The sequence below is a fragment of the Trichechus manatus genome, unplaced genomic scaffold (assembly GCF_000243295.1).
Source record: "Trichechus manatus latirostris isolate Lorelei unplaced genomic scaffold, TriManLat1.0 scaffold00061, whole genome shotgun sequence".
NCBI classification, from domain to species: Eukaryota; Metazoa; Chordata; class Mammalia; order Sirenia; family Trichechidae; genus Trichechus; species Trichechus manatus.
This window is the reverse complement of record NW_004443997.1, coordinates 12137554-12163638: the sequence shown is the minus strand read 5'-3', so window position 1 is coordinate 12163638 and position 26085 is coordinate 12137554. Positions and strand designations below refer to the sequence as shown.

The 26085-nt window shown below is 50.0% G+C and overlaps 1 protein-coding gene across 1 annotated transcript; it reads right to left on the bottom strand.

Moving 5' to 3' along the window:
• Positions 1-20908, bottom strand: SLC8B1 (solute carrier family 8 member B1). Its single transcript, XM_023733779.1, has 17 exons — positions 20788-20908; positions 20035-20160; positions 18753-18947; positions 14461-14613; positions 14320-14372; positions 13755-13812; positions 13517-13622; positions 13265-13432; positions 12040-12147; positions 11089-11148; positions 10678-10808; positions 9516-9657; positions 8413-8534; positions 6809-6962; positions 5905-5985; positions 4203-4267; positions 1-992 (listed from the first exon to the last, which is right to left on the bottom strand). Exons 3-17 carry the CDS (start codon positions 18873-18875, stop codon positions 795-797), a joined length of 1722 nt encoding a protein of 573 aa, XP_023589547.1. The 5' UTR covers positions 18876-18947; positions 20035-20160; positions 20788-20908; the 3' UTR covers positions 1-794.
• Between the last annotated feature and the right edge of the window lie 5177 nt (positions 20909-26085).

Sequence of the window (26085 nt, the reverse complement as noted above, 5' to 3'; positions counted from 1 at the left end):
GGAGCTGGTTGAATGGACATGGGAATCGGGTGGAAAGGAGGAGTGTGCTGTCACAGTATGGGGAGAGCAATTAGTCACATAACAATGTATAAATTTCTGTATGGGAGAGAAAAATCTGTCCCCATTAACTTCACCTGTTTCTTTTTGCCTTATTCATGTGGCTTCTAGAAAATTCAGAATGATGGGTGTGTCTCACATCCTGTTTCTGTCAGATGGCGCAGGGACCTGGCCCACCTCAGTAAGCAGCAGTGTAATCACCTTGGTTCCTAAACCAGGGCGTGGCAGCCATCAGCCCTGAGAAGATTCCAGCGGGCCTAAAGCCCAGTGAGGGGGACAAGAAGGCAGCAGGGGTAACTGCGGGAGGGACACTTCAGGTGTCTTTCAAAAGCGGCCTGGAAGGCACCCAGTCATCCCACCCACCCTAAACTCTAACCCTCCTCAGACATGCTCTGGAGATCATTCAAGAAAGGCCTCTAGCTTCTTTTGGAACTCTGTCCACAGCAAAGCCCAGTCTCCAAAGTCCATGGGCAGTGTTGTCCAAAATCAGAAACGGCACTGTTGGATGCTAGCAGGAAGAGGGACTTGGCTGTTCTCCCTGCACAGAGCAGCGACTTCAAACCTTTAGCAGCAACAACCACCCCACAGGAGCCCTGATCCCATCCACTCCGTTGCATGCCCATTTGGGTTCTATGGAAGGGGTCTCCATCGCCAATTCTCCCCTCATGGGAGGCTGCTGGGTGCCTGCCTGCAATGACACCCCAGGCCACCAGGCGGACTCTGACACACGGCTTCAGTCACACACTTTTCAAGTGAATCACTCCGAATTCGGTGAGTAGAGCCACGACAAGGAAGGTCAAGTAGAAGACGAGCAGGCAGACGCCATAGGCTCTGTTCAGCTGGAAGCACTGCACGGGGACCAAGACGAGGGAAAAGACGAGGCTGAGCCCCAGGGCACCGGCCAGGACCCACACCAGCAATCCGTCTGGCTCCAGCTGGGGAGAGCAATAGAGAGGCTGGGTCATTGCCATCACAGTCCACCCCCTCCAGACTGCACCCACAGTCTAACATTTGCAGGTGCCCGTGAAGGGCCAGCCCTGAGGGATGGCTGCCCCACCTTGATGTCACCCAGACTGTCGTCATCCCAGACGTTTCTAGACTCAGAAGCAGCCAGGAAAGGGACCTTCTTTTCCACCTTCCTGGGTGCTTCTCCCCTGCCTCGAGTCTGATGTCATTACAATTTTACACGTGTTTAATATTGAACTCTAGCTAACGGCGTTCAGGCACCGATGCCCATCACTTACTGTGAAATGCATCCAAAAACTGGATGGATGAATGGGTGGGTAGATGGACAGGCAGGTGATAAAGCAAATGTAGCAGATGTTCATAATAGCACCTGGCTGGTGGGAATCTGCATGTTCTCTGTGTAATAATTTCTTCCAATGGTTCTGTGTTTGAATTTTCCTAATAAAATGTTGGGGAAATCTTTACATGGTTTTTGAGGAAATGGTGGACATGTATGTCCATTTTTTTCCACATATATATGTATGTATGGAGCCCTGGTGGTGCAGTGGTTAAGAGCTTGGCTGCTAATCAAAAGGCTGGCAGTTTGAATCCACCAGCCGCTCCTTGGAAACCCAACGGGGCAGTTCTACTCTGTTCTGTAGGGTTGCTGTGAGTCAGAATTGACTCTACAGCAACGGGTCTGGTTTCGGTTTTTTATATATATATATATTTAGTGCTTACTGTATGCCAGCATTGCACCATTACAAGCATTACCTGTGTGATCTAACAATAACACTACCAGGTAGGTACTATAATTAACTCTATTTTACAGATGAGAAAACTAAGACTCCAAGAGACTGGCTAACTTGCTCAAGGCACAGATCAGTACTGGGATTGGAACTCAGGCCTGACTGCAAAACCTGTGCCGATACCCTCTGCTGGGTTGCTGTTGTTGGGTGCTGTCAAGTTGATTCCGACTCATAGCAACCCCAGGTGACAGAGTAGAACTGCCCCCATAGGGTTTTCTTGACTGTGATCTTTTACAGAAGCAGATCGCCGGGCCTTTCTCCTGTGGAGCCACTGGATGGGTTCAAACTGCCAACCTTCTGGTTAGCAACCAAGAGCACTTAACCATCACACCACCAGAAAGAAGGGAAGAAAAGATTGGGAACTAAATAAAATGATGAATGAGTGATGAAGGAAAGACAGAAGAAACGAACCAATGAGGCCAGAGTGTCAGCTGCTCTGTAGGCGAGGGAGAAAACTCACAATAGCTCCCAGATCCTAAGGCTGGATCCCTTGCCGCTAAGAGGATGGGTCGGTAGATTCTAGGCTGTCCGGCTTTTATATTATATATGTAGTGGGTTGCATAGCATCCCCCCAAAATCATGTCTACCCAGAACCTTAGAATATGACCTTATTTGGAAATGGGGTCTGCAGATGTAATTAGTTAAGGATCTCGAGATGAGATCACCCTAAATCCAACGACCGGTGTCCACATAAGAAGGGGAGAGGACACAGAGGGGAAGCCCACTGAGGACAGAGGCAGAGATTGGAGTGATGCTGTCTATAGACAAGCAATGCCTGCGGCCACCAGAAGCAGAAAGCGCAAAGAAGGATCCTCCCCTAGGGCCTGCAGAGGGAGCAGGGCCCTGCTGACGTCTTCATTTCGGAGTTCTGGCCTCCAGAACTGTGAGTGAATTTCTGTTGTTTTCAGCAATCCAGCTGGTAGAAATGGTTACCGCAGCTGGAAGAAACTAACACTATACCTATTCAGAAAAGTAAACTTTTCAAGCCCTTAAGTAACATTTGCTTATGGGTGGAGCCATTATAAAGGTTGGTCCCGCCAGCAGCTAATTACAAGTCAGCTGACCAGAGTCTATTCAGAACCAGATACCTCCGGGAGACAGAGGAGGGTGACCTTGTTCCCATCGACAGCACCAACTTTCAGCCTCACAACATTCCAAGTGCTTTCCTGCACGGGGCTCTGGGTTGAGGCTGAAAACCAGCCTCTGGGCTACATCTGCCTTCCCATTCTAACCTTGTTTGGTCTGTAAATTAAAGTCTCTCAGAAGATACCATAATGGCAACTGTCAAATCTGTCTTGCAGGGGGTTTTGTTTGCCCTGAGCAATATTTTACAAATAGAAAAAGGTCACCTGTGTATCTTGAGTTCTCCTTCCTTAGGAAAATTGGAATCGCTGGCCACAGGAAGGCCACGTGCCTCCCTCCACTCATTTATACTACCTGCCTGGCCCTGCCAGGTGTTTCTGACCCTTGTTAGAACAGTGTTTCCTGGGGAGTCCTTGTACTACTGCAGCAGCTCATTAAAAATGCAGATTCCAAGCTCCCACCCGTTGGAATGTGGGGTCCGTGAGTCTCATGCACTCCAAGAAATTGTTAGGCACCCCTGAAGTGTGAGAAGCTCTGCCACTCAATATGTTCCCAGAACCTTCTCCAAATCTGTTGGGTTCCACCCTCCCAACACCTTCCCAACACACACACACGCCCCAGTTGTGGGCTGGCTTCACAGGTGGGGTCTCTTTTCTCTCTCTCATCCCAGTCTCCCCGATATGGGCAGTGTTGGGAATATGGTGTTCAGCCTGTCCCCTGCTTCATGCATGTTTACCTAGGAAACTTGGCAGAAGTCATTAGCCCCATTTTCCAGATAAGAAAAGCTGGGCTTGGAACTGGTTCATTCCAGTTTGAACCCCTATGGAGAAGTTGCATTTCCACCACAGGTGTCCTGAATCAGAATCTACACTTTAATAAGATTCCCAGGTGATTCTTACCTATAACTTCCTGGGAACTTATTAGAAATGCAAATTCTCAGCAGGGGTTCCAACCCAAACAGAACCAGTTGGAAGCCCTGGAGGAAACTGAGGCTCAGAGATGCCCTAACTCACCCTGAGGTCATACAATAAGCAACTCAGGTTAGACTAGGACCAAAATCGGAGGCCTTCCTGCCCCTTCCTCCGCAGCTGCCTCGTGGTTACTCTGTGTACTGAAAAGAGTACATTTTTTCAACCCTATGTGCACAAGATTTTATAAACATTCTACAAATCCTCAGTGCGGACAAGTTCTCTTCTCCAGGAAGTGTAAGTTGCAAAGATCTGAATGGTCTCCCAGGCCAGAGGGCCAGAAGAGGATGAGGAGATAGCATTGTAACAGGGCTCCTTCCAGAAGCGTCTGCCCACTCACCTTCACCTCCACGTGGCCGCGGGAGATGTGGAGCAGGCAGCCCAGCCCCACACCCACAAGGATATCTGCAGCTCGGCTCAGGAAGCTTTCTCCCAACAACCTGCCCCGTAACCCCAACCACACAGCTGTCCCTTCCTACCAAGTTCAACCCCAGGGGCTTGGGATGCCCAGAGAGGCCAGAACTCAGCTTTCTTTACCATCTATTCCCCTTGTCTCCCCCTCCTTGCCCCTCAAAAAAACCCCACAAAACCCCACAAACTGAGGAGGAGACCCTATCCAGTTCTAGCACCTCTAAAAGGTGGGTGTGGCATGTACATTCTGCACTCGGTTTATAAGAAGCAAATGAGGTGACAGAAATACATGGCACCTGGTAAGCACTCAGTAGATGGAGAAACTGCGGCTAGGGGAGGTTAAGTGCCCTGCCTATGGTCCTTTGGGGAAACTGGTGATGGTGTGTGGATCAAGGCCATCTCTAGGAGGTATTCAGGGGACAGTGCTCCAGGCAGGGTTCCTTCCTTGTCATCCCCAATCTGAGAGGCCAGCAGAGGCCACAGCCCGAAAGCCAGGAGCAGGCCTGGGGGCATGGAAGGGTCCCAAGGGCCCTGTTCAGCCTGGGGGTTACCTACAGCAGGGGCCCCAGGCAGTCCCTGCCCATTCTAACTGTGTTTTGCCTCCACCGCAGGCCCTTTCATTGCGGCTCATGGGGAGAGCTGTATTTGTAGTGCTTTTTAACAAATATTACTTTCTTTAACAACCCACAGCATCTGCCACTTGTTGAATGCTGCCATGTGCTGGGCACTGTCCTGGGTGCTGTAACTCACTGTCAATTCACCCCAGCCCATCTGTAATTTACAGAGATTTCAGAGGTTCAGAGAGAAGAAGGCATGTGCCCCTGGTCACACCAGGGCAAGTGGCAGCGCTGAAAGTGGGACTGACAACTGTCGGGTTCCATAGCCCCATGCTGCCTATACCTGCATTTTCTCCATAGGCCAGGGGTTGGCAAATTATAGCCTGCAAGGCAAATCTGGCCCACTGCCTGCCTTTATAGATAAAGTTTTATTGGAACACAGCCACACTTACCCATTCATGTACTGTCTACAGCTGCTTATATCAGCAGAGTTAAGTGGTTGCGACAAAGACTATGACTTCCAAAGCCAAAGATATTTATTCTCTGGTCCTTTAAGAAAAAGTCTGCCAATACCTCATATAGACCATAGCATGTCCCTACAAGCAAGAAGGAGAGAGTCTTCCACAGGACACACACAAGCTCACCACGTGGGCATCTACTAATAACACCAATGCCTTAACAATAATAATACCTACTGGAGCCCTGGTGGCATTGTGGTTGAGCATTCAGCTGCTAACCAAGGTCGGAAGTTCGAATCCACCAGCCGCTCCTTGCAAACCCTATGGGGCAGTTCTACTCTGTCCTAAAGGGTCGCTATGAGTCAGAACCGACTCAATGGCAATGGGTTACGGCCACCTACTGGGTGCTCCCAGGTACAAGCATTTCTTCATTCCATCCTTACGACAAGCCCATGAGCTCAGTCCTCCCAATATCCCCGTTTTACAGATGAGGACCCTGAGGTTCAAGCAGCCAGTTGCTTGCCCGAGGTATTACAGCAAGAGCCGGTCCCAAGGGTAGGACACGGAGCACACCCATGGCTCCCAGAGCCCGAGCCGCCAGCCCCTCAAAGGATACTGAAGATGATGCCACCAAAACAGGCCGAGAACGCCATCCGCGGGTAGCCCTGGCGAGCCAAGGTGAGATCCAAGAAGGCATCTGAGGAAACCAGAAAAGGCCTTCAGAGGAGTACGACTGCCCCCTTGCCCTTGGTCACTCACTGTCCCTCTCGCCCATGGTCATTCAGTCAATAAATATTAATGGATGCCCGCCCTGAGCCTGGCACTACCCCACTAAGTGCTGGGGGGAGCAACAGCGTCCCATAAGACACAATGCCCTCCTATACTCCTAACCCACTCCTCCCCACCAGAGGCAACTTTGTGGGGATTGGGTGACCCTCTGCCGTAAATTTTCCCCCTAAATTCCATCTACTGCTAGCACCCACAGCACCTCTGTGTGAATTAGAAAAAGGTACCCAAAAAGGTGAATGGAAGGAGGGCTGGATTTTAGCCCCCTGCCCCCTTGTTGTCTGGATGCTCTTGTGCAATGCACAAGCTGGCTAGCCTTACCCAGCAGCTCTAGCTACAGAAAGGTATATGTATGTGTGTGTGAATGCCTGCATGTCACACACATATGTACACGCTCAGCTCAGTCGTCTGCAATGAGCCTCTGCCCTGCGTTAACTCTAGGGAACCACCAAGTGTCCACCTGTCAGAGAGCGGGGTAGAGGCTCCGGCCACTATAGAGTCTCCCAGCACAAGTGCAGTCCAGGCCACCTCACCTCAATGCCCAAATGACAGTGGGCACCAAGCACATGCTTGGGGGATGCCCTGGACAACCCTGTCCAGATGCAACGTTGGCTGGGGGAGCACAAAGCTATGATGTGGCAGAGCACAAAGCTATGATGTGGCCAAACTCAGTCCAGAATCCCACCCAGCCCTGAGTCTGGGCTTGGGGGCAAGGGGGCACCTGCACGACCCACCTCCAATGCTGTTCCCCCAGGCCAGCAGCGTGAGCCCGAGGACCGTGTTGCTCAGCCGGAAGACCACACCCAGGGACTGCAAGATGTTCACCACCTCCGTGGCAGCTGCATTGATCCACAAGGCGCTGGTCAGGAAGCCCAGGAAAGCAAACAGCTGCGGGGGGAACAGTGTACTGATGGGACCAAGGCCAGCCCCCAATAGAGACTCAGCCTCAGTTTCCCATCTGTAAAATGGGGAGAGGCTTCTTCGTTAATATAGCAGAAAATAGTCTGGCAGTTCCTAAAAAAGTTAAAACATAAAGTTACCATTTGACCCAGCAATTCCACTCCTAGGGATCTACCTAAGAGACATGAAAACATATGTCCACGTGAAGACTTACATATGAATGTTCTTAACAGCATTATTCATGGTAGCCAAAAACTGGAAACAACCCAAATGTCCATCAACTGATGAATGGATAAACCAAATGTAGTGCATCCACCCAGAACTAAAACCATTCCCGAGGCCAACTCTTCAGACAAAGATTAGACTGGACTATGGGACGTAAAATGATACTTGTGAAGAGTGTGCTTCTTAGCTCAAGTAGATACATGAGACTAAATGGGCAGCTCTTGTCCAGAGGCGAGATGAGAAGGCAGAGAGGGTCAAGAGCTGGTTGAATGGACACGGGAAATCCAGGGTGGAAAGGAGGAGTGTGCTGTCACAGTATAGGGAGAGCAATTAGGATCACATAACAATGTATGTATACATTTTTGTATGAGAGACTAACTTGAGTTGTAAACTTTCAATTAAAGTGCAACAGTTAAAAAAAAGAAAGTACATCCATACAGCAGGATTTTATTCGGCCATAAAAAGAAATGTTCTGACTCATGCTAAAACATGGACGAGCCTTGAAAATATTATGCTAGGTGAAAGAAGTAAGTCACAAAAGGCCACCTATTATATGATTCTGTTTATATGAAATTTCCAAGATAGGCAAATCCATAGAGACAGAAAGTAGATTAAAAGCCAAAAAACAAACCCACTGCTGTCAAGTCAATTCCAACTCATAGTGACTGTACAGGACAGAGCAGAACTGCCCCGTAGGGTTTCCAAGGAGCAGCTGGTGGATTCGAACTGCTGACTTCTTGGTTAGCAGCTGAGCTCTTAACCACTGTGCCACCAGGGCTCCAGAAAGTAGATTACTAATGGTAATTATGGCTGGGGGAACTGGGGCGGGGATGGGGGTGGGTGATGGCTAAAGGGTATGTGGTTTCTTTTTGAGGTGACAAAAATGTCCTAAAATTGTGATGATGGTTGTACAATTCTGTGACTATACTAAAAAACACTGAATTTTATATTTTAAATGGGTGAAATGTATGGTATGTAAATTTATCTCTCAATTAAAGCTGTTAAAAAAAAAAAGAATCCAATAGTAAGTAAAAAAATTCTCTGCAATGAGTTTAAAAAAAAAAGAAAAAAAGCCTCTGAACAGATACAAAAAGCCTCAAAGTGGCTTTAAAGTTTATACACCTGCCATAAGAGAAAGTGATTACTGGCCAAAGGGCCCCAGAGATGCAGCCAGGATGTCTCCCTCTTTCAGCTTGGGGAGCCTGATTCTTACCCAGTGAAGCCTAGGGATCTCATAGTTGGATGTGGCAAAGAAGGTCACTGTAGCCAAGCCTGTGCCCGCGATCACCACCACGGCCCAGACGGGAAGGAGGTTGCCAATCTCGTAGAGGCCATCTGCAGAGGGACGAGAAAGGGTGCTAGTACCCTCCACAGCCTCAGCTCAGCACCGCCTTCTGAGGTCCCTCAGAATGACTGAGACGTGGGGTAAGACCCATGGATAAAACCACTCAGACTCCATTGCTTAGATACAACACCAATGCCTCCTATGTGCGCAGACCTGCCCTAGGTACTCTAGGGGGAACACAGGGAAATTAAAGACACAGCCCCTGCCCTCAAGCTATAGTTGCATTTGACAGAAAAGAAAGACATGTTAAAAACAGACTCTCCAGCCTTTTGCTGTTTCTTGCCATGGCAACGAAACTAGGATGAGAACGGCTAAAACGATGCGCCACCATTACCCTTTCCCATCCCCATGGCAGGCATCACTAATCAACCATGATACTTTTATCCAACTGTGCTCCAAGGGAGCACCCTCCAGCCAGGCAGTACTAATGGATGGGCGTCGCTCCATGAAAGGTAGAGTGAGTCAGACACACCCTTCCTCACTGACTCTGCCAATCTATTAGCAAGTTATAAAGGTTCTAGAGAATTCCTACTAAAACACTAAGGATAGGAAAACCTGTAGGCAGATAGAACATTCTAGAATTCTCCATACCCCACCTTTTTCACCACTAGGGAGTTAGTACTGATCTTAAAGGCAATGATGATTTGACTGCCCAGATACATCTATCAAGACTTTTTTTTTTGTCTCACTCACTGGCTCTGCTAAGAGCCCTGGTAGCGCAGTGGTTAAAATGCTCAGCTGCTAATGGAAAGGTCGGTGGTTCAAATCCACCAGCTGCTCCTTGGAAACCCTATGGGGCAGTTCTACTCTGTCCTATAGAGTCGCTATGAGTTGGAATCGACTCGACAGCACCGGGTATGGGTATCTCCAGGATTCTACCACTGGCCCAGGGCACCCTTGGTGTGTTGAGAAGAAAGCTCTGGAAGGAGGGGAGGAGGAGGTCAGGCTGGTGTGGAGGAGGGGATACTCACAGGCCCCCGACTGCAGGGTCAGGACACAGAACAGGGGGCTGGTCACCAGGTGCAGGCAGTTGAGGGGCCGTTTCCAGTTGTGGTCATCCTTGTCGGGGTCCACGACAGGTACCGTGAGGAGCAGGACAAACTCCACGGGCAACTATTGAGTGGGCAGAGGGGAGAGTGTCGCCAGGGGGACACAGACTGACCTCAGCTACTCAGAGCAAGGCTGCTGCTGGGGAAGTACTGATTGTGAGCAGGCGCCAGGCAAGCATCTGCATGAGGACCCTACTGCTGCTGTAACAAATTACCCCACACTTCGCGGCTGCCAACATGCATTTCTTCTCTTACGGTTTTGGAGGCCAGAAGTCCTAAATCAGGCACTCCTTCTGGAGACTCTAGGGGAGAATCCGTTTCCGTGCCTTTTCCAGCTCTTAGAGGCCACCCGCATTCCTTGGCTCGTGGCCCCACATCAGTCTGACTTCTGCTTCTGTCTGCACATCTCCTTCTCTAATGCTCCTATCTCCCACTTTCCTTTATAAGGACCCTGTGATTACACTGGAATCCCTGGATGGCACAAACCATTAACGTGCTCAACTACTAGCTGAAAGGTTGGCGGTTTGAACCCACCCAGAGCCGCCTTAGAAAAAGTCCTGGCGATCTGCTTCCCCAAAGGCTGCAGCCTTGAAAACCCTATGGAACAGTTCTACTCTGCACACAATGCGTCCCCACGAGTGGGAATCAACCAGATAGCAACAACATTATGATATGTATTAATGTAATTGTGTAATGTTATAAATGTAATTATGCAATATTATATATGTTAATGTAATTAAGTGATATTATATGTACATCCCCTATTGGTTCTGTTTCTCTACAGAATCCTGACTGACATATGTCCCTACCTTAATACCCTCAGCCTAGCCAGGTGTGGTCCCCTCCTCCTCCTCTTTGTCCCTGGGCAGGCACTCTCCTTCCTCCATGGGGGCGGAGCCCCAGCTGCAGCCATCAGTCATGCTCCACGCTTCAGGTTCCCCATCAAGTCCGAGGTGATTTATTCTCAGAGGGTCACAGCAGACCCTGGCCCCCTCCCCTCTCGCTGAGCCAGAGAAGGTTGGGTGGCCAATGTCCTGCACTGTCGTGACACTGTGAGCCTGTCCTCAGGGTCCCCCTCTCCTACCTTGAACACCTTGAGGGCCCTCCAGTAGATAGACTTGTTCCTCCACTTCCTGTAGTCCAGCGGGTTGAGGGCCCGGGCCAGGATCTGGGCCGTGGTCTCCTGGTAAGGGATCAGCGGCCGGTACTCATCCCCTATGTGTATGGGAGGGACAGAGGGTGGGGGAGACATGTGGCTATGCCTCCCTTAGCCTCCAGGAACCCTCCCCCTCCCGCCACCAGTTCTCTCGACCCTGGGGGAGGAGGAAAAACCGGGTTCCTCGCAGAGGGCAGATGACCTGGCCCATGGCTCAGCCTGGGCTGGCTTGGAGACTCATTCCTGGGGCCGAGGCCTGGATGGCCCCATCCCCGCATCTCCCACCCCAGCCCTTGCCCTGGCACCCCTGCCCCACCTGGGCACAGGTGCTAGACTCACCATAGTCATAGCTGTTGGTATTAGAAGACACCCGTTCATCCTCAGCATCTGAGAGCAGCTCTGCAGACGAGAGGGGCGTCTGTGTGAGTCCAGCTAAGGAGTCTGCCCCCCACCACCCACACACACACCGCTGCAGGGGGCACTTCTGGGACGGGCAGTTTCGAGGGTGCATGTGTCCATCCAGGCCTTCTTCATTCTGGATTTCTTAGCAAGTGCCATGAAATTATCTAATAGTGGGGGGTGGCCTTTGAGGTCTGAGAGAACAGAGTTTGAGCTCCAACTCTGTCCCTCTCTAGCCTTCTGGCCTGGGAGGACCCGACCTCCTAAATCAGTTTTCTTATCCACAAAAGGTAAACGGTAATCGTCTGCCTCAAAGTGCTATTGAGAGGAATGTATGAAGTGATACACGTGCCTAGCAGATTACAGGCACGTGATAAATTATGCAGGTGTGTGTGACGTATTTGTGTATGTTTGTGTGTTGTGTTATGTATTTGTGAGTGCATATGTACTTGTCTGTGTGAGTGTGTGTATGGGTTTTGTGTGTAGTTGTGTATATATGTGTGTGTTGTATGTGTATTTGTGAGTGCGCCCATGTATTTGTGTGAGTGTGTGTGTGTACTGTGGACGTGTTTGTGTACATAGATGTGTCTGGATTTCCCCCTGAGGGTAGCGGGGAGCCATTAAGGGATGTGAGCAGAGACCCCCCGCTTAGAAAGACTGCCTGGCAACAACATGGAGGAAGAAGAACCAATGAACTTGGACAAGAAGGCGAGGAGGAGGCTTCACAGGCACAAGCAAAAGCATGGAGGTGGGACCTTAGAGGTGTGAAGTGTGAAGTCAAGGAGATGGGCTTGGCAGGGCCAGTGGGAAGAGAAGGAGGTAGTGGGGGGCACAGAGGGCCCTAGTGCCCACTAATCTGCTCTCTCTCAGGTGTTTGATTCAGACCCTTACCTGGAGTGCCTGGCATGGAGTAAACCAGGGATTTCCTCTGCTGCCATCGGTAGATCCAGGTGCAGAGAACCACAGTGATCACGTAGAACACATAGAGACCCAGGTAACCTGCAGACAGGGTGCGGGCTGTCACCAAGTGGCATCCTGGATGAAGGGCCCAGAGAACAAGGGCTTGCTGTTCTACTGCTGGTGTCCGTTAGCGGTGGCTGTCTCAGGCCAGCCCAGTACCAGTAGGTAAATGGCCAGTTCCCTGAGCCCCCCACACTCCCTCCTGCCTTCCTTGACCCATCTTCCCGTCCCCATGCCCCTAGTAATCCAGCAATAAAGGAGGTAACACCTGGCATAGATAGCGGCCTCCAGGACCCCATTCAAATGCTATGGTTTGGGGTCCTGCTCTGTGCCCTGGGAGGCTGACCCTGATGACTGCATCATCAAAGCCCTGGCTACAGTTGGGATCAGCCAATGGGAGGCCCAGGAAGAAATCAGAAGGCAGGAGGAGAGGTTGGGGTATTTTTCCCCACTGTCTCCCTGCTGTGGTGCTGTGTCTCCCACAGGGTCTGTGATCCTTCATGACTGCAGCTCAAGTGGGCAGTCCTGTCTCCATGGCTCCAGCCTTTACTGGGCTCCAGTCACCCCACTCCCAGGCCCTGCAGCTCCCACCATGGCTGGTCCCTGTGAGTTTCAGCATATCCTGATGGTCACCTTAAACCAAAAAACTAAACCCAACCCATTGCCATCGAGTCAATTCCGACTCATAGTGACCCCATGTGACAAAGTAGAACTGCCCCATAGGGTTTCCTAGGTTGTAATCTTTAAGGCAGCAGATCGTCAGGCCTTTCTTCCACAGCACCGCTGAGTGGGTTCGAACTGCCAGCCTTTACGTTAGTAGTTGAGTGCTTTGGTGTCTTAACCCTCAGTGCATAGTCTCTCCACTGATGTCTCAGCCATCTGAATGGAGTGTGCTTGCTGCCAGAAGTCTGCTGCTCCCAGTCAGCATCCCAGAGGTACTGCTTTTAAACACTTTGATCATCACCCTGCCTCTGTCCCTGCCCACTTCGGTTATCTGAACACGTTCCCTTTTTGCTCCAGCCGACTTGGATCCAGATCTGTCACTCAGAATCAAATGAACCCTGACTCTATGTCCTGCTGGCTGCCCCCTGTCCCCAGGTAGTCCCTGTGCCTCCTACCCATCAGCCCAGGATGCGCCAGCCCCACGGTTGCTCACCCAGGGCCCAGGCCAGCGTGACCCGGCCAAAGTAGAGTGCGGTGAAGGTCAGGAAGACGGCCACCATGTAGAAAATGATGTCCCTGAGGAAGGGCCTGGAGGCGGCCGTGAAGGGTCGTAGGATGGCAATGCCGCCAGCCACCACCGTGGTGACCAGCACACCGGCACCTGGAGGAGACGTGGGCACAGCTCAGCCTGCCCTGTGCCCCCTCCTGCTGCCCCTGCCCCCACCCCACCAGGGTTTGCTCTTACCAAACAGTGCCCCAAAGGCCAGGCCGGCTGTGCGTGGGTCCGAGAAAGCCACCAGTGCGCTGAAGATGTCAGGGGCACCGTTCCCAAAGGCCAGGAAGGTGACGCCATGGGGGGAGGGTGTCAAGGAGGGTCAGTGCAGGGGTCGCAGGCAACTGGGGCTGTCTGTTTGTCAGGGGCTTCCACTCTGCCCCCCAGCCTCCCTCCAAACTGCTCTCTCCCTCCCTGGACAAAAGGATACTGCCACATTGTGGGAGAGCTTGAGGGTGGTAGAAATGGCTGACAAGTTAGGGCAGAAACTGCGGAGAAAAAGCAAACAGTTGAATGCTTCCACAATTACCAGTTCCCTAACCCCATCCTGGGGCATGGTGGTTCACTGGTAGAATTCTCTCCTTCTAAGGAGGGGACCCAGGTTCAATTCCCGGCCAATGCACCTCACGTGCAGCCACCACTCATCTGTCAGTGGAGCTTGTGTGTTCCTATGATGCTTAACATGTTTCAGTGGAGCTTCCAGACTAAGACAGACTAGGAAGAAAGGCCTGGTGATCTACTTCAGAAAATCAGCCCGTGAAAACCCTATGGAGCACAATGGTCCAATTTACATTCGATCGTGGGGATGGCACAGGACCAGGCAGCATTTTGTTCCTTTGTGCATGAGGACACCATGAGTTGGAGGCTGACTCAATGGCAGCTAACAACACAACAGCCCCATCCTTCCCTCAAACCTGGGGATCACCTGAATGTCAACCTGCTGGGACTCTATTTTCCCATCTATAAAATGGGTGTGCCCACAAGGCCAAACTCACAAATTCGCTGCAGTGACTCCCAGAATCAGAAACAGGTAAAGTAGCCAGATAGCCTGGTGGGAGGGCCAGAGGGAAGGAAGTGTGAGTGTCCAGTTGGGCCACTAGCCCCCCTCACCAGCCTCCCTAGGGGCAGGGCCTCACATAAAGGGTGATGGCCAGAGGGAGGAGGCTGTGGGGAAAGAGGCAGAAGATGCCTTCAAGGTAGTTCAGGTAGCCCCCATTGTTGCGGCAGTCTGGGTTGGTCCGGATGAAGTCACAGCGGTCAGAGATGTTCAGGCCACACACGTCTCGGCACTGTGGGAAGGGTGGGGGGGAGGCGTCAGGGGCAGAGACTCTGTGGGTGACTGGACCAGGCTCATCTAGGCAGCTGAAGATCACCCCCTTCCAACCTGGTCTCCAAGCTCCTCACACTCTCTGGGCACCAACTGTGCACTTACATTTTTTAAAATAATCTTGTGTTTGAAATTAACATAAGTAGTTCATGAACACATATTTGTTTTCAAAAAAATCAGAAAATATATAAAGACTCTTTAATTCTCCCTTGCATCCCTGCCCTGCATAATCCCACCTCTTACTACAGGCCCTTCCTTGATCCGTTTGAAGCGTACCCTTATGGACGTTTCTCAGTTTCATTACATTTGTATGTTAAAAAAAACCTGTTGCCATTGAGTCGATTCTGACTCATAGTGACCCTACAGGACAGGGTAGAACTACCTCATAGGGTTTCCAAGGCTGTAAACCTTTACGGAAGCAGACTGCCACATCTTTCTCCTGCAGAGAAGCTGGTGGGTTCAAACTGCCCACCTCTCGGTTAGCAGCCAAGTGCTTAACCATGGCACCACCAGGGCTCCCTACATTTATATCTACACCTGATAGGAAACTCTGGTGGCATAGTGGTTAAGTGCTACAGCTGCTAACCAAAAAGGCTGGCAGTTCAAATCCATCAGGCGCTCTTTGGAAACTCTATGGGGGCAGTTCTACCCTGTCCCATAGGGTCGCTATGAGTCGGAATCGACCTGACAGCACAGGCTTGTTTTTTTTAATTTTTTCCCATACAAAAATTTATACATACACTGTTATATGACCCTAACTGCTCTCCCCATACTGTGACAGCACACCCCTCCTTTCCACCCCTGATTCCCCATGTCCATGCAACCAGCTCCTAACTCTCTCTGCTTCCCATCTCACCTCCGGACAGCAGCTGCCCATTTAGTCTCTTGTATCTACTTGAGCCAAGAAGCACATTCCTCACGAGTATCACTTTATGTCCCACAGTCCAGTCTAATCCCTGTCCAAAGAGTTGGCCTCGGAAATTGTTTTAGTTCTGGGCTGACAGAGAGTCCGGGGCCATGCTTTCCAGGGTACCTCCAGTCTCAGTCAGACCATTAAGTCTGGTCTTCTTACTAGAATTTGAGTTCTGCACCCCCCCTTTCTGAACCTGCTTCATGCGGGACTCTCTGTCATGTTCCCTGTCAGGGCGGTCATTGGTGGTAGCCGGGCACCATCTAGTTCTTCTGGTCTCAGGCTGATGAAGTCTCTGGTTTATGTGGCCCTGTCTCTTGGGCTAATATTTTCCTTGTGTCTTTTGTGTTCTTCATTCTCCTTTACTCCAGGTGGTTGGGACCAATTGATGCATCTTAGATGGCCCCTTGCATCTAAGACCCAGACACCACTCACCAAAGCAGGATGCAGAACATTTTCTTAATAAGCTTTGTTATGCCAATTGACCTTGATGTCCCCTGAAAGCATGATCCTCAGACCCCTACCCCTGCTACTCAATCCCTCAAAGTGTTTGACTGTATTCAGGAACCTTCTTAGCTTTGGTTTAGTCCAGTTGTGCTGACTTCCCTTGTAGTGAGACGGGTTTGGTTTTTTCCAAAAAAAACAAAGAAAAAAGAGAAAACCAAACCCACTGCTGTCAAGTGGATTCTGACTCATAGTGACCCACAGGGTTTCCTAGGCTGTAAATCTCTATGGAAGCAGACTGCCACATCTTTCTCCTGCAGAGCGGCTGGTCGTTTCGAACAGCCAACTTTCAGTTAGCAGTCAATCACTTTAACCACTGCACCACCACGGCTCCTGATTAAAAAACCAGTTGCCATCAATTCCAATTTATGGTAACCCCATGTATGTCAGAATAGAACTGTGCTCCATAGGGTTTTCAATGGCTGAATTTTTAAAAGTAGGTTGCCAGATCTTTCTTCTGAAGCACATCAGGTGGACTCGAACCTCCAAACTTTCACTTAGCAGCCTAGTGTGTTAACCCTTTCCAGGAAATTATACAGTTTATTTTGTTTTACAGAAATGGGTCCATCCTAAATCTCGTTTCTGAAATTTGCTTCATCCACTTAGCCCTCTGCCAACATATCATGGACAACTTTCTGTATCAATGGAAATAATGATGAGAAAGATAATAAATGCCAAAAGATACTGAGTGATTTCTAAATACCAAGCACTGTGCTAGGAGTTTAACATGTATCTCAATTAATCTGCACAACAATCCTGTGATGAAGGCGAGATTATCCCCATTTTACAGAGAAAGAGACTGAGGTACCGGCCTGGGGCTCACTCAGTGGTAGAGTCAGGATTTGAACCCAGGTAGTTTAAGGCCCCTGAACCCTTGTTCACATCCCCTGTCTCACTGCAGAATCTTTTTAACAGCAGCACGGAGGGTCAGAGAAAGAGAGGAAGACCCTCAATGAGAAGCACTGACACAGTGGCTGCAATGATGGGCGGAAGCATAGCAATGATTGTGAGGATGGCGCAGGACCAGGCAGGGTTTCATTCTGTTGTACACAGGATCACTATAAGTCACAACTGACTCAATGGCACCTAACAACAACAACAACAGAATTTCACCCTATGGACAGTACATAACTGAGGTAATCATTTCCCTGCTTGTAGGCACTTACATGCGTCTGTTTTTCAATATTACCAAAGCTGAGCTTCCTTGCACATGACTCTGAACACATGTGGGAATATTCTGTCAGAGAGAATTCAGGAAGTGAAAGTGCTAAGTCAGAAGGTATCCTAGGCTAGGTTCCTCCAGAAACTGACACAGAGACTAGAATTCAAATTCAAGTAGCATATTTGGGAGGTTAGGGGTCATGGCATGGAAACAGGGCTGGCGTAAGCACTCAATAACTTGGAGAGATTGTCTGGCACGAGCCACAGATCACCCCAGTTTTGCTTCGCTCAAGAGACAGCAGCCAATTTTATGATCACAGTGACCACAAACTACTTTCCCATCTGTAAAATGGGCATAATTGCATTTGCCTGATTCAGAAAGCGGGCGTGAAAGCACTTTGTAACCCCATAAAGTTGGTGTGGGCACTAAACCTTCTGAGCCTCCGAAAAGGGAGGAGTTTGTTATTCTCATTGGAGAACTCCAGCCCCCTGCAGCTGGAAGGGAGAACAGACATCATCTGGAGCAATCCCTTGCCCTCTTATACTCCAGATCCGCTATGACCTCTCCTCCCCTCTCCGATATCCGGGTAGAATGATGCAAGTTCCCTGCAGCCTGTTTCAACGGCGCTGCCTGTACCTGCCCCAGGAGGAAGCCTTCTCGCTTCCCACTGAAACATCCCAACTACTCTTGCTCTGTGCTCCCCATCCAAGTCAATGGTGCCATCATCCCCAGAAACCTGGAGCTATCCTCGACTCCTCTCCTCCCCTACCACTACACCCCTCCATCTAATCCGTCAGTATCTCCTGCTTGCTCTGCCTCCAACATTTACTCCAAACCCCACTTTTTTCCCATCTCCCACAACCACCATTACTCACCTGCCTGGCTGCAGGGGGCTCCCCACTGCTCTCCCTGCTACCATCTCAACCACTCTCAATCCATTCCCCTCAGAGCAGCCAGAGAGATCTCTTGAAAAAGTAAATCAGATGTTGGCATCTCTCTGCTTAAAACCCTCCATTGGTTCCCTACTATCGTAGAACAGTTTTAACCTCCTTGCCTCAGCCTGTAAGGCCTTTTTTAATCTGGCCACCACTATTGCTTCACCCTCTTTTCAACACTCTCCCCCTAACTCACCCTGGTCCAGCCACGCTGGCCTCCTCATTGTTCTAGGAACACATTCCTGCCTCAGGGCCTTTGCACTTGCTGTCCTCTCTGCTTGGAATGCTTGTCCCCCAGATGTATATAGAGGTGGCTTCCTTTCACCACTCAGGACTTGGTTCAAATGTTATTTCCTCACAGAAGCTATCTGTGACCACCCAATCTAAAATAGTTGGAAATATGCTCCTCAGTGTGCTGACCCTACCACCATTATCACTTTATCCTATTCTTTATATTCTTCCCAGGAGACTGTCAGCTCCATGAGGGCAGGGATTTTTGTCCCGGGCTCATCACAGTGCCTGGCACATAGTAGATACTCAATTGGATGAATGCACCCCACCTGACCCCAGCTTCCTGCCTGGATACTCACATCCACCGTGGGGGTCTTGTTCACACCTGCAGTTGGAAGCAGGGGGCAGACAGGGGCCTCTGCAGAGGGGTCCCCAGGCCCTGCTCCAAACACTGTCTCCACCATCAGCCACCTGCCATCCATCAGCCCCACAGACCTCACTTGCCACTTCTCCTTCTGTAGTATTTCAGTTCAAAACAGCTGGTGGCCCGTGGCCTGCAGGGTGGACGTAAGAAGGAGAAAAGCGTCACGGAAGATTCCAGGAGTCAGAATGTTTTCAGGAGGAACTACCGCCCCCCTCGCCCTCACTAAAGGAAAGCCAATGTAGAAACCCACATTCCAGACTAGATACCTCCCATCTTCATGGGCCTCCAATGGTATCTCCGTGGAAACCTCCAGTCCTCCCCTCAGCCCCAGTCTGCTCCCTGAAACCAGAATAGCAAGGCTAGAAAGGGACTTCAGATGGGATCCAGAGACCCACGTCTCAGGGGCCAGGCGGGCATTGGGGGCGTGGCGGGAACTGAGGCGAACTAGAAAAATGCTCAAAACAAAGAAAACATACTTCTGGGGGTGGGCTTGGCCTCTGGGCCACCAGTTGGGAGACCCCAGGAGACTAGCCCATCACATTGTAAGGATACTAAGCAATGCTGCTATTCTTACAATGGGCCAAGCACTTTACACAGAAGACCTCATTTAATCCCCACAACACCCAGACCAAAACCAAAAAAAACCAAAGCTGTTGCCATCAAGTCAATTCCGACTCACAAGGACCCTATAGGACAGGGTAGAACTGCCCCGTAGGGTTTCCAAGGAGTGGCTGTTGGATGCCTTTTGGTTAGTAGCCAAATGCTTAACCACTGCACCACCAGGGCCCCTAGACAGGGGAGTACTATTATTATTTCCATTTTACAGATAAGCAAACTGAGCCAGAGGTGAAGTTACTGGCCCCAGGTAATGCACACAAGCCAGTCTCCCAGCCACCGCAACACGTCTCCCTTATCTAGTCCTCAGGACAATTTTGGAGGTGTTACTGTCCCACCCCTTTTACAGATGAGAGGGTGGAGCTCAGAAGACTTTCAAAACCTGTCCAAGGTGACATAGTAGGAAGTCACAGAGTCAACAGCTCCTCCATGGGGAAACTGAGGCCCAGAGGGGAATGACTTTCTCCAAGTCACATGGCCCGCAAGCAGGGGAGCTGGCTGGATGCTAGCCTCTGCCGCTTCCCTCAATGTCAGGGTAAAAATGGCTTTATTTTTCTTCCAAAGAAATTAAACTAAAAAAAAAAAGTCCTTGGCACACTAACCCTCTTCTCTTGGCGTCCCCACATGTTCAACAACGAGCAGGTTTTATTTTTGCAGTGCAGAAACAACAGAAAACAACGGTGGTTTGGTGTAATTCTTTGCACGGACGTTTCTCAATGTCCCGGCAGCTGAGGGTAACGGGTGTGGGGGAGGAGAACAACGACAGGGAGGAAGATAGTACAGAGAGGAGGGAAAGACAGACCGGGGGAAGATGACCCTGTCCCCACACTCCTTCCTCTCCTATTTAGAAGACACTGACTCTTCCCTCTCCTGTCCTGTGACTCCACCTGGCACCACCTTGGAACAGAAACCCCGGTTTCCATTTCACTCTCGGCCACCTACTAGCTGTTTGCCCCTTAGGCAAGTCACTTCACCTCTCTGGGCCTTTAATTCCTCATCTGTAAAATGGAAATAAATGCTGGCCGTCAGGGGGTATACAACAGGGACTCAATAAATGCTCACTCCCCTGGTGTCCCCAACCTGAGGATCAGAACATGTATCCGTCTCTACTGCCCGCCAATTTCTTTTACTCATTCACCAGTGAGCATTTATTGAGCGCCTCCTGTGAGCCGGCCCCGTGTTAGATTTGCAGACTAGATAGGAAAGGGCGGTGGCAGGAAATGGGGGCTACACTTTCTAGTTGCGAGACCCCGGGAACTTCTCCGCGCTCAGTGCCCCCATCCGGACGGAAAAGTTGAATTCTGGGTGCCTGGATCCTCCGTAGGTGCCCAGGCAGGAGGGGAGGTTCCTCTTACCTCAGGCCGGGTTCCGGCCCCTAGACTCCAAACTTGAATTCCGTCGGGCCTCGAGGCCTTCCCGGTCCCTCCAGCTCTCCCGCGCTGCCCAACCTTCCGCCCCCGACAACGCCCGCTGCGTGATCCAAGCCAGCAGCAGAGTCCGCTAGACCCACTGGCCACGGCTGGCACCGCCCCTTCCCCCGCCCCCGCAACAGCCACGCCTCCGCCCCCGCCCCCGGATGCTCGCCCCGCCCTTTCCTTTAAAGGCATAGTCTTCCGGGAGGTCCCCGAGGGTCTTAACCACACGGCACCCTTCTCTTTGCCAGGTCCATGTTAGTTCTGCTTCTGCTGCGAAAGCGGAAGCTGAGATGAAACTAGATAAGTAAAGACGAGGGGAGGTCGGAAAGAAGCAATTAGAGGGTGAAACTTAGGGGCTCTATTCCTGAGAGTGTGGTGGGCGAGACGGTGTCAGAATGCTTCTGGTAATCGATAATGATGAGTATTTGAGAAGCTCCTAGAAGCCCCCGCCCACCCACAACTATTCTGGCTGTCCTGCTAGAGACGCCTCTATTTGAGAGACCTCCGAATTGAGTTAAGCATTTCCGTCTAGTAGCATGCTTTAAGGATCTCTGGTAGCGCAGTGATTAAGCGCTTGGCTGCTAACCGAAAGGTTGACGGTTCGAACCTACAGCCACTCCGCGGGAGAAAGATTTGACAGTCAGGGATTACAGCCTTGGAAATCATATGGGGTAGTTGTATTCTGTCCTATAGGGTCGCTGTGAGTCGGAATCGACTCCACGTGGCAAAGGGGGGTTTAGTATCGCTTTTCAAACAAGAATATGGTAAGCAGGTTAAGCCATGGGAATTAGTGATTTACCCGTCCTGAGGTCCTGAGGAGGGATCTATTTCCGGCTCTGCATAGTTTTCCCAGACTTCTGGGCAAGTTCTGGTTATCTGCCTTTCCTCTGGCCAAGGTGAGGTTGGGTGCAGGGGCTGGGAGTGGGGGTGGTGAGCCTGGGGCCAAGTATCTCCTCCCAGGCCACTCCTCCAGCCCTACTCTCTTGCTCTTCCAGGGCGTTTCCCATAGAACCCCATAACCTGTACACAGCTAATCCCATCACGTCTCTTACTCAGTCGGCCCTACTTCCTTATCATCCGCAGAGCAGGGCCCGGCTCTGAGCCTGGCCTTCAAGGCCCTTCACCGATCTGCCCCAGGACTCCTTTCAGCCTTCATCTTTGATCCCCACCTCTTTACTCCCCTCCCTCTGGCTCCTGGAAGTGCTCCCCATTCCCTGAACACACTGGGGACTTAGAGGCACACCTCTACTCCTTCTGAGCCCTCTGCCCAGGATGCCCCCCAGTTGCTGTTGAGTCTATTCTGACTCATGGTGACCCCATGTGTGTCAGAGTAGAACTGTGCTTCATAGAGTTTTCAGTGGCTGATTTTTCAGAAGTAGATCTCCAGGCCTTTCTTCTGAGGTGCCTCTGGAGGGAATAGAAACTCCAACCTTTTGGTTAGCCTCTGAGCGCTTAATTATTTGCACCACCCAGGGACTCCCCTCAGTGTGCCACCTCCCCTTTCCACCTGACAAACTCCTGCTCATGTTGCCAGGTCTTGCACTCTCCTCGCTGCCCCTCAACCCCAACCATGGAGTTCCTTACCTTCAGAGTACAACTGTAGGTCCCATCTGTGGGGTGTATGACATCGTGGTGGAGAACGCAATGATATGTTTAGAATCCCAGCACATCAGATTTCTGTGTGACGTTGGGCAAGACACTTGTACCCTCTGAGCCTCAGTTTCCTTCCCTGTAAAATAGAAATGATGGTAGTACTTACCCTCATGACGTCCTTGCACAATGAAATATGACACTGTGTGTAAAGTCCCAAGTCTCATGCCTGGTGCCACGTAAATGTTACCTCAATGGAAGCATTTTTGTTGCCATTATTCCATTATTATCACTGCAATGTGGTGACTTATATGCCTGTGTCCCCACCGGCTGGGAGTGTCTCAAAGCAGGGATGTGGCCCAGCTGGCCCCCATGTCCAGACAGCCAATACAGGGTCAGGCCCACAGCTAGTGTCTGTGTGTGGGGCTAGCTGCTTCCCAGGTCACCTGCTGCCTGGGGAAGCAGACCCAGAATTGCTGACTTTGGAGCCAAAGTCCTCCTTTCCCCCAGGCCCTGGTACTTAGAGGCCAGTCAGGGCGAGGCCTCGATGTCTCTATCCATCCTGGGTCAGCTCAGCAGGCAGGTTACTACCTCTGTCTCCCAGGGCCTGGGGGGCAGGTGGGAGTGTCGGTGGGGGGATCCCTGGAAAGATCCAGAGGGGGAGGAATCACTGGGACCAGAGAGGCAAGACAGACAGGGCCTGGGACCAGCTGGGGATGCAGACCCTGGCTCACCCCTGCTCTGGTGAACGGTGATCAGTGTTAGGATCTATTTCTAGGCTGGGAAAGGTCATTTTACATTGTGGGAGCAGTCTTTTTTTTTTTTTTTAAATAATATTTTACTGTGTTTTTGGTGAAGGTTTACACAGCAATTTAGGTTCCCATTCAACAATTTCTACACAAGTTGTTCAGTGACATTGGTTATATTCTTCACGATGCGTGAACATTCTCATTATTTCCTTTCTGGTTGTTCTGTTTCCATTAATCTAGTTTCCCTGCCCTCTTACCTTCTCATCTTTGTTTTAAAATAATTGTTGACTCTTTTGTCTCATATAGATGATTTTTTAAAGGACCACAGTATTCACAAGTGATATTCTTTATTTTGTGAGCCAATCTATTATTTAGCGAGGGAGCAGTCTTTTTTTTTTTTTTTTTACTTTTTATCAGAACAGAAAGTTATTGTCTCACAGTTCTGGGAGCTAAAAACCAGTTGCTGGTGAGTGGACTCCAACTCATGGTGACCCCATGTGCGTCAGAGTAGAAATGTGCTCCGTAGTGTTTTCTGTTTTTGAACATTTTATTGTGGTTTGGGTGAAAGTTTACAGAGCAAATTAGTTTCCCATTCAACAACTTATATACATTTTGTTTTGTGATATTAGTTGCAATCCCTCAATGTGGCAGCACTCTACCCGCTTCCTCCCTGGGTTCCCTGTTTCCATTTGCCCATCTTTTCTGCCGCTTCCTGCCTTCTGAACTTTGTTTTTGGGCAGATGCTATCCTTTTGGTCTCATGTGGCTGATTGTTCTGAGAAGCACGTTCCTCATGGGTGTTACTGTTCACTTCATAGGCCTGTCTATTGTTTGGCTGTAAGGTGATCTCCAGGAGTGTGCTCAGTGCCAGGTTTGAAGGGTGTCTAAGAGCCATAGTCTTGGGGGTTCCATCAGTCTCTATCAGACCAGTAAGTCTGGTCTTTTTTATTAATTTGAATTTTGTTCTACATTTTTCTCCTACTCTGCCCAGGACCTTCTATTGTGATCCCGATCACAGCAGTTGGTAGTGGTAGCCGGGCACCATCTAGTTCTTCTGGTCTCAGGCTAATGGAGGCTGTGGTTCTGTGGTCCATTAGTCCATTGGACTAATTGTTTCCTTGAGTCTTTGACTTTCTTTACTCTTTTGTGCTCTGGACAGGAAGAGACCAATAGTCGTTATCTTAGATGGCCACTTGCAAGCTTTTAAGACCCCAGTTGCTACTCACCAAAATAGGATGTAGACCTTTGTCTTTATGGACTATGTTAATGCCAATTGACCTAGATGTCCCCTGAGACTATGGTCCCCAGTCCTCAAGCCCAATGACTCAGTCCCTTAAGGTGTTTGGTTATTAGGAAGCAGTCTTGAAAGTCACTTAGACCCTGGTTCAAATCCTAGCTCTGCCACTTACTAAATGACCTTGGACAAGCCATTTCATCTTTTTGAGCCTCAGTTTCCTCATCTGGAAAATGGGGATAATAAGAGCACCCGTAGGACCCTCAGGGCTGTGGTGTTAAACCCGTAACATAATGCCTGGTACTTGTAAAAGCTGAATAAATGGAAGCTGCTATTATCACTGTTGTGATCATCATTATCGCTAAGTGTAAAAGGACCTGGCACAGTTTCTGGCACACAGTAGGTACAAATGTTAATTTTCCTTTCCTTTAAGAGGAGGATTCTGTGTTTGTATCAGTTATCTATTACTGTGTAACAAGCCATCCCAAAACTTTAGAGCTCTGATACAACAACATGTATTGGGGTTTCTGTGGGCCAGGAATTCAGGAAGGGCTCAGCTGGGTGGTTCTGGCTCAGTCTCTCTGTGGTTGCAGTCAAATGGTGGCTGGGGCTGGAGCAGCTGGGGGCTGCCTGGACATTTCTTCTTTTTTTTTTCTCTTAGTCACAAGGCCCTTCCATGTGCTTTCTCTGCAAGAGCTGGTTTCTGGGCTTCCTTAGAGCATGACTGCCTCAGGGCAGAAGGACTGTTTACACAGTGGCTCAAGGCACAGTGCAAGGGCTCCAGGAAACAATGTGGAAGCTGTGTTGCCTTTTATGACTAGCTGAGGGAGTGACACTTATATGACATAGCATCACTTCCACCACAGTCACAGGCCTAGCCAGCGTCAAGGAGAGGGAACCTAGACCCACCTCTCCATGGGAGGTGTGTCAAAGTCACATTGTAGGAAGAGTATGTGAGATACGAGATCTTGATGTGATTGTATTTGGAAAAGACAATCTGCCACCATGCCTTAATCCACAGAGTTGACTGTTGTTGTTAGGTGCTGTTGAATCGATTTCAACTTAATAGTGACCCCATGTGATAATTAGAACTGCCCAATGGAGTCTTCCAGGCTATAATCTTTATGACAGCAGATCACCAGGTCTTTCTACCATGGAGCCACTGGATGGGTTTGAACCGACAACCTTTTGGTTAGCAGCTAAGCACTTAACTGTTGCACAGCTAGGGCTCCTAACAGTGGATGTCTAGGCAGCATGATGCACAGTGGCAGGAGCTGTATTTTGGGGATAGGGAGGAGAAAGGACTCTGAAATCCCATTGGGTGGACAGCTGCCTACAGCATCACACACAAGTTGGTCCTGTCCTCAGAATCTTATGAACAAGCCCCAAACCAACAAAAATAAATAATGAGTATTTATTTATTGAAGAGGAGTCCCTGGGTGGCGCAAATGGTTAATGCACTCAGTTATTAACTGAAAGGTTGGAAGTTAGAACCCACCCAGAGGCACCTTGGAAGAAAGGACTGGCGATCTGCTTCCTAAAGGTCATGCCCATAAAAGCCCTATGCAATGTGTGATGGTTAAGATTGTGTGTCAACTTGGCTGGGCCATGATTCTCCGTGTTTTAATGTAATCACTCCCATGATTGAATATACTGTGAGTAGCCA

Bases quoted from the DNA above. Each gene is read 5' to 3' on its own strand.
- SLC8B1 (XM_023733779.1), bottom strand. From the start codon at position 18,875: ATGGATGGCAGGTGGCTGATGGTGGAGACAGTGTTTGGAGCAGGGCCT. The intron at 8,535-9,515 runs GTGAGTATCCCC...GTCCCTCTGCAG, and splicing joins GACCCTGCAGTCGGGGGCCT to ATGGCCTCTACGAGATTGGC. The intron at 6,963-8,412 runs GTAAGAATCAGG...TTCCCCCCGCAG, and splicing joins AGATCCCTAGGCTTCACTGG to CTGTTTGCTTTCCTGGGCTT.